This window comes from Ictalurus punctatus, chromosome 2 (genome assembly GCF_001660625.3).
Source record: "Ictalurus punctatus breed USDA103 chromosome 2, Coco_2.0, whole genome shotgun sequence".
NCBI classification, from domain to species: domain Eukaryota; kingdom Metazoa; phylum Chordata; class Actinopteri; order Siluriformes; family Ictaluridae; genus Ictalurus; species Ictalurus punctatus.
Window position 1 is genome coordinate 923133 of NC_030417.2, and position 8799 is coordinate 931931.

The 8799-nt window shown below is 44.4% G+C and overlaps 1 protein-coding gene across 1 annotated transcript in view; it reads left to right on the plus strand.

Annotated features, from left to right (window-relative positions):
• Positions 1–1554: 1554 nt before the first annotated feature.
• lama2 (laminin, alpha 2) overlaps positions 1555–8799 on the plus strand; it is a gene marked incomplete at its 5' end in the record, with an annotated part of 72479 nt that continues 65234 nt past the window's right edge. Inside the window, 7 exons of the mRNA XM_053686253.1 lie at positions 1555–1803; positions 4384–4563; positions 6345–6434; positions 6642–6759; positions 7721–7899; positions 8004–8103; positions 8453–8613. Coding sequence (XP_053542228.1) covers positions 1555–1803; positions 4384–4563; positions 6345–6434; positions 6642–6759; positions 7721–7899; positions 8004–8103; positions 8453–8613 — 1077 coding nt within the window. The remainder of the gene's footprint in view (positions 1804–4383; positions 4564–6344; positions 6435–6641; positions 6760–7720; positions 7900–8003; positions 8104–8452; positions 8614–8799) is intronic.

The following is an 8799-nucleotide window of genomic DNA, read 5'->3' on the forward strand; positions in this document are numbered from 1 at the left end:
AACACCAACATGTTCCATCAAACACCAACATGTTCCATCAAACACCAACATGTTCCATCAAACACCTACATTCACCATCAAAACCTACATTCACCATCAAACATCAACATGTTCCATCAAACACCAACATGTTCCATCAAACACCAACATTCACCATCAAACACCAACATGTTCCATCAAACACCAACATTCACCATCAAAACCTACATTCACCATCAAACACCAACATGTTCCATCAAACACCAACATGTTCCATCATACACCAACATGTTCCATCAAACACCAACATGTTCCATCAAACACCAACATTCACCATCAAACACCAACATGTTCCATCAAACACCAACATTCACCATCAAACACCTACATTCACCATCAAACACCAACATATTCCATCAAACACCAACATTCACCATCAAACACCAACATGTTCCATCAAACACCAACATGTTCCATCAAACACCAACATGTTCCATCAAACACCAACATTCACCATCAAACACCAACATGTTCCATCAAACACCAACATGTTCCATCAAACACCAACATGTTCCATCAAACACCAACATTCACCATCAAACACCAACATGTTCCATCAGACACCAACATGTTCCATCAAACACCTACATTCACCATCAAAACCTACATTCACCATCAAACATCAACATGTTCCATCAGACACCAACATGCTCCATCAGACACCAACATTCACCATCAAACACCAACTTTCACCATCAAACACCAACATGTTCCATCAGACACCAACATGTTCCATCAAACACCTACATTCACCATCAAAACCTACATTCACCATCAAACATCAACATGTTCCATCAGACACCAACATGTTCCATCAAACACCAACATTCACCATCAAACACCAACATGTTCCATCAGACACCAACATGTTCCATCAAACACCTACATTCACCATCAAAACCTACATTCACCATCAAACATCAACATGTTCCATCAGACACCAACATGCTCCATCAGACACCAACATTCACCATCAAACACCAACATGTTCCATCAAACACCAACATTCACCATTAAACACCAACATGTTCCATCAGACACCAACATTCATCACCATTTTTACCATAAAATGTCAGTCTTCTCTATCAGTTTAACTTTGTCCCAAAAACACTGACATTGTCCCTCAAGCACAAACAAACACAGCCTCACTTTCATCAAATGCCCAAATTTTTCACATTCTTTAATGAATGCAAGCGTTTTCCAAAAAAGTGTCAATTTCCAGCAAGTGACAATGTTCTCCATAGAAGCAAAGTTCTCGACTGAACATCAGAACAACAGAGAAACACTCAACACTCATACAGCAGTACACATGCCCTGGTTTGTTGGTGTTTGGTGAAAACATTTGGATTGTTGTTTTTTGGAAATAAGAAGCGATGGTTGCTGGAGGTTGTGTGAATATGTTTCAGGAGAAAAGACTAAGAACCGCGATGTGACTTTAATCAGATGAATGTGGAGGTATGTGGAGGTGTTTTAACCTCCATGTGTGGAGGTGTTTTAACATGATGTTTCTCTGTTCTCCAGGTGTTCCAGATTGCATACATCATCCTGAAGGCTGCAAACTCTCCACGGCCCGGAAACTGGATCCTGGAACGATCTCTGGATGGAGAAACCTTCATGCCATGGCAGTATTATGCCATCACAGATACGGAATGCATCACACGCTTCAACATCATCCCAAGAACTGGACCACCAGCGTACAAACGTGATGATGAAGTCATCTGTACATCATTTTACTCTAAAATCCACCCGCTGGAGAACGGAGAGGTGAGGAGCATTTATCACATCACTCCACGAGTATTCATTTGGCTGACAAATCCAGGGCAAGTGGAGATGCGCTGAGGGGTAGGGAACTTTTTGAAGGTTCTTTTTGGTAGTTCTGGGATTTGAACTCACAACGTTCTGGTCTCGATCCCTATACTGGTCCAGGATCATCTACTGGCACTTGTTAAACATGTTCCATACCAGGTGATACCATGTGATGTAATTTACAAACACCAACAAACACAGTCTTCACTTATCCAACACCTATCATCCATGTGAAAAACTAATTGCCCCCTTAAACTTAAAATCTGGTCGTGCCGCCTTTAGCAGCAATAACTGTTACTTCTAGGTCTAGGACGTTCTCCTACGCTTTGGATCTTTCTCTTGCTGGATAATCCAGTTACGCTTGAGTTAAATTTTTTACGGACTGAAGACCGGACATTCTCCTTTAGGATTTTCTGGTAGAGAGCAGAATTCATGTTTCCCTCAATTACTGCACGCTGCCCAGACCCTGAAGCAGCAGAGCATCCCCACACCATCACACTGCCTCCACCATGCTGGACAGTAGGCATGATGTTTACGCCAGGTGTTACAAGACTCCTGTCTTCCAAACAGTTCCACTTTTGACTCATCAGTCCACAGAACATTCTCCCAAAAGGTTTGAGGATCATCAAGGTGTGTCTTGGTGAAATTCAGACGAGCTTTAATGCTCTTCTGGGTTAGCGGCGGTGTTCATCTCTCCACTCTTCCATGGAGCCGTGTTCCCCCAGTGTCTTTCTGATAGTGGAGTCATGAACAGTGACCTTTACTGATGTAAGACAGGCCTGTAGGTCCTTTGATGTTGTCCTTGGGTCTTTTGTGACTTCCTGGATGAGACGTCACTGTGCTGTTGGAGGAATTTTGGAAGGTCGGACACTTCTGTGAAAGTTCACTACTGTGCCGAGTTTTTCCGTTTGGAGATAACGGCTCTCGCTGTGGTTCTTTGGAGTCCCAGAGCCTCTGAAATAGCTTGGTAACCCTTCCCAGACTGATGTACTACAATCACCTTCCTCATCATCTCTGGAATTTCTGAGAAAGTTCCACGTAAGTGTAGATGTGAGTGAACAGGGTTTGCAGTAATCAGACCCGGTTGTGTCTCGTCCAGCTGAACCCCGTTATCAATGCACTTTTGTTGATTTGGAGGATTAGTTAATTAACTACAAGGGGGGGAGCAATACATCTTCCCACAGGCCCAGTGTGTAACGTAACACATTAAACAGTAAATAACGTTATCTTTTAAAAACCATATTGTGTGTTTACTCAGGTCGCCTTTGTTCTATCTTACATTCCGTTTTAATCTCTGAAACAATTTAGTATGAGGAAATCAGGATGGGGGCAAATACTTTTTCACATTGAGAACAGGAATGGAGTTTACTTTAAACGTAGCTATAAAAGGATAAAAAAAAAAACAGGTCAGGAATGAATGAGAACGTTGTTTTTTTTGTGATAATAGAAAACTTGTCAAAGGGCATGTGTTTTAATTTGGACTCGCCATTTTTAGTTACTCATGAGAAAGACGAAAGAACACAAAATGAAGACTTGTTCAGAGAAGAGCTGCGTCTCACTCCGTCCCACGTCTGTTGCCGAAGGTTCAGGTTTCTCTTTGACTCGGTGACGCCTTTTCTTTCATGGCGCTGAAATGACTGGAGCTGAAACGGGGCGGCTCGAATGGCGGACCGAGTGAAATTTTACCAAGACGGACGTCAAGGGGAAGAAGAAGAAGATGAAGACATGCAATGGCTCAGGGTTTTTTTTTCTTCTGTCCTCGTTTGTGTCGGAGAACGAGGCGAACGCTGCTTTGTGGGAAAACAGCTTTTCGATGAGAAAGACGTGGAATGCAAGGACAGGGAAATGAAAGCGGGGGGAAAGGAGGGGGAGGACGACAAAGAAAGAGCGAAATGGGCAGAATGGAGAGGTTGCGGTCTTTGTGTGTGTGTGTGTGTGTGTGTGTGTGTGTGTGTGTGTGTGTGTGTGTGTGTGTGTGATCAGATCTCAGGCCTTGAGTAAAAGGCAGTGTTACATTAGTGTTATTATTGTTATTCAAACTGGATGAAATTAACTGTGGTTGACGACATAAAAGTTCTTATTAAGTAAAAATGGAAAACACACACACACACACACACACACACACACACACACACACACACACAGATTTATCTCTATCTTTGGCTCTAGACTTTCTGGAGTGTAACTTTACACTAATACACTGTATCGTCTCTCACAGTGTCGTGTTCCGGATTCTGATTGGTCAGACGGTGCTGATTGGTTTTCCAGAAGAGCGGCTCTGACGGTAGCGGAGGTTTACATTAACGCTCTCGTTCCTGATAGTTTACGGTTTCCATAGCAGCAGCTCGTTCGCAGGGGCGTGTACGGCAGACGATCCGCGTAGACGTGTTTTAAACTCGTCGCTATAGCGGATGAGATGTTTATTGGACGTTGACGGAAGGAGTCTCCAGTATCAGAGTCTATCTATCGATCGATCGATCACGCAGCGGTTCTTCATCCCTCCCTCCCCTTATCCCTCTCTTCTCCTCCTACTTGCAGATCCACACGTCTCTGATAAACGGGCGTCCGAGCGCCGATGACCCGTCGCCGACGCTGCTCAACTTCACCGCCGCCCGCTACATCCGCGTCCGGTTGCTACGGATACGGACTCTGAACGCCGACCTCATGACGCTGGCCCTGAATGACCCCCGGGACGTCGACCCCATCGTCACCAGACGGGTGTGTATGATGCAGACGCTTCATCTAGACAGGGGGGAGAAAAGTATAGCATGATCAGGGTCAGGAATGCGTTCTCCAGTGTCTAGTGATCTACAAGAATTCTGCCATTTTATAAAATCAAATAAAACACTCTGGGATTTTTATGTTTACTGTTGACCAAACTTCAGCAGAATTCTCTTTGTTTGACCCTGGGGTTAAATTCCCTTTACTCTTCCTTCAGCGTCCTGTGAGCGTCTATCCAGAGCAACAGACAAGTCCGGACCGAGTTTTTTTCCCTGAACTTTGTGGGTTAAAATTCCTCTTCCCATATCGTCAGTGCCAGTTTAAAGGATATGTTTTGTTGTAAAGTTTGTTGTAATGTCTGTGATGAGGGTTTGTTGGACGGATTAAACGGGTACTTGTCGGCTGTAGATGAAGGATTGTTGAATATTAAGGATTAACGGAGGGAAACGTCGGATTAGCGTTTGATCGCTGATGAAATAAAAGACAGTTCCGTCAGACTGAGACTCGACTGAGCACCATCTGTGTGTTACTGGGCTTAACACACACACACACACACACACACACACACACACACCTGGCCAGTGATGACAGTGGCTGGACCAAGTCTCCTCTCACACACACACACACACACACACATTCATACACACTCCTGGTTGTGGTCATCAAGGCCACCATGTGGATTATGACACTGTGTTTCAGGCAGATGGATTTTAATTAAAACCACTCAGTAATTAAGAAATCGACTCCTTCTGCTCCACACACACACACACACACACACACACACACACACACACACACACACCTGGCCAGTGATGACAGTGGCTGGACCAAGTCTCCACACACACACATCGATTTGTGTCATGTACTGTTTATTACATACTGTGTCATTTTACACATTAATACTGTAGACTTATCTTTGTGTATTTCTCTCTCTCTCTCTCTCACACACACACACACACACACACACACACACACACACACACACACACACACACCATGCCCACGCCGTCCCTCTGTCAGGAAATCTGTAATTCACACATACTCACACGCTGGAAGACTTCTTCATGGCTCTGCCTTTTCGTGCAGGATGAAGAGGAGGTGTTTAGATGGGGATCGGGGCGCTACACACCGGGGTGTGTGTCGGACGTGTGAAACAGCGAGAGGGAAATGAAGATGTTTTATTTCCCGGACGATAAAAATCACACCGTGATGTGAGCGTACTTTTTTTTAGGCATTGCAAAGTCAGTGTTGGAGTCACAGAATCTGCAGCGATGATTATTTCTGTTGGGCGTGGCCTCTCTGTGAAGGAGGCGTGGCCTGTCAGTCACACTGAAGGAGGAGTGACCTCTCTACCTGTCAAGAATATTCTTTAGAGGTGTGGCCTCAGTGACTGTCTCTGACAATAAAGAGGTGTGGACTCTATTAATGGAGGCGTGGCTCCTGAATGGCAATGTAGGAGGTGTGGCCTCTTTACCATGAAAGATTATTAATAGAGGCGTGGCCTCGGTGTCGGTCAGTCCCAGTGTAAAGGGCATGCCCTAGGTTCTTGTCAGTCTCAGCGAATGAGGTGTGGCTTGTGAATCTCTCAGTCCTGATGACAGAGGCGTGGCTTGTGCGTCTGTCAGTCCCAATAATGGAGGTGTGGCCTCTCGATCACCTTGTATTACATCACAAGAGTTATCTGCTTTAAGTTTACATTTTATCACTCCGTATCACAACGTATCATCTTATATATGATAAGTGTGTCGAAATGTTGTGTTGTTGTGTCTCCTCTGCAGTATTATTACTCTATTAAGGACATATCAGTAGGAGGGATGTGTATCTGCTACGGCCACGCCAAAGCCTGTCCTCTCAACACACTCACCAAGGTGAGCGATCATTCACCCCTATTCTCCTTGAACAGCGCGTCCCCAAGGGCTTTATTCCCCTTACTCCACAGCAATGACCATTTTACATGTATTAAACAATGACCTCACTTTTTATCTGATTATAGTTACATTTAATGCTGTGGAGTGTCCTGTTAACATCTGACACTTGTTGTTGTTGTTGTTGTTGTTGTTGTTGTTGTGTGTCAGAAACTGAGCTGTGAATGTCAGCACAACACATGTGGAGAGAGCTGTGATCGCTGTTGTCCCGGCTACAACCAGAAACCCTGGATGGCTGGAACCTTCCTCACACGGCACGTCTGTGAGAGTAAGAGAGAACCAGTAGAACCTAAACAGCACCACACAATAGACTCTGCTCCATCAGAATCTCCACGGAACATAATTTAAACCAACCAACATTAAAGAACCACAGTACGGCAACACTCCAAATAATCATGAGCTTAACAAGTAAACTGGACTCAAGCTAGAACCAACCGAAAGAATCTAAATCTAAAACCTCAGTCTCAACAGAACCAGACAACAGAACCTCATAAGAACTCCAACACAATGAAACAGAACCTAATCAGAACCAAACCAACACCAAATAAAAGAACACGCCTCCTGACAGCAACAATAAAAGAATTCAAAATTCTAGACGGAAAAAAAAATAATAATCCAGAAGAACCTGAACCAAAAGAACGCAATCCCAACAGCATCCAAATAGACCCAAAGAGAACCTCAATCCCAATAGAACCCACCCGAAAAAATCTTCTCATTCATAATCCCAACAGAACGAAACAGAATATTAGACATATCTCCATCAAAATACCACAGAATCCAAGCAGGACCCCTGCAGAACCAAACAAAATAACCCAAACCCTAAAAGAACCAAAACAAAATAACACAGAACCCCAAAACAGAACCAACTGGAGGAAAAAACAAGTAATCTGAATCCCAGCAGAACCGAAAAGAACTGGACTCCACTAAAACCAGCCAAAGAATCTGAATCTAAAACCTCTGAATAGAACCGAGATCATTTCAGCCAAACTCCAACACAATAAAAAATAACCACGTCAGAACCACACCAGAACCAAACTGAAGAACCTGCATACTAGTAACAACCGAAATCCAGACGAAAAAACAACAACAAAGAACCAAAGCCTTCGAGTAGCACCAAAACGAACAGAACCTAAGCAGGAACCCAACAGAACCCGACGAAAGAACGTGGACCTTTTTACCGTCTCTGGTTTCAGTGCTATGATCATTTTTCTGTATATTTTTCTCCACAGAGTGTAACTGTCACGATAAATCGGACGAGTGTTACTATAACCAAACTGTCGCTGACATGAAACTGAGTTTGAACATTCACGGCGAATACGAAGGAGGCGGAGTCTGCCTCGGTTGCTCTGACAACACAGCTGGAATTAACTGCCAGTCGTGCACTGATGGTTTCTATCGACCAGGCGAGGTGCGTCTCCTCACTGTCCTGAATTATGAACAGTCGATTATTTAATATGGATTTGTTCTCGTTTAATTGAGTTATTCATTCAGCTAGCATCATATTCCTCTCAGGTGAGTGCAGACGACCTCCGACCCTGCAGACCCTGCTCATGTGACCCAAGAGGCTCCATCTCTACGGCCTGTGTACCTGATGATACTCAGGCCATTGCAGGTGCAGTATCTCAGGGATATGACCCACCCACGTTAATGTTTACCTGGCCTGGCTCCGCCCATATAAACTTTCATCTGTGCTATGCCCCGCCCATTAAATATTTGAATTATTGCTCCACTGATACCTGCCCACTATGTTTGCTGAAGCTTTTTCTTGGGGTATGTAAAGTTCACCAGGCATTTTAACTGACTCACCTGTACTATGCCCCGCCCACCTGATATGTGACCTGGTTATACACTGCCTGTATAATATTTCACCTGTTCTAGTATACACCTATTCCCATACAATATTTAAATTGTGCTATGCCCCACCCGTACAATCTTATAATTAAGCCCCCCCCCACACACAGGGCTGTCTGCAGGCTGGTGCCGCTGTAAGCAGGGGTATGCAGGTGAGAAGTGCGACAGGTGTGCTTTCGGCTACACTGGATTTCCTGAGTGTCGGCGCTGTAACTGTAGTGCAGAGGGCAGCATTAATAAGGACCCCTGCCAGCTACCATGCGTGTGTAAGGTACGGGACACACACACACACACACACACACACACACAATGTCTAATCGCTGTCTAGGGCTAATCGAGTCTGAAATGACGCCTCGTTTCAAATCACCATTACACTCATTGAAGCGTTTGGCGCTGAAGGTTCCGTTTATCGTTACCTTGCCGACCGACTTCCTGTTCTATATCCCGTATACCAGAG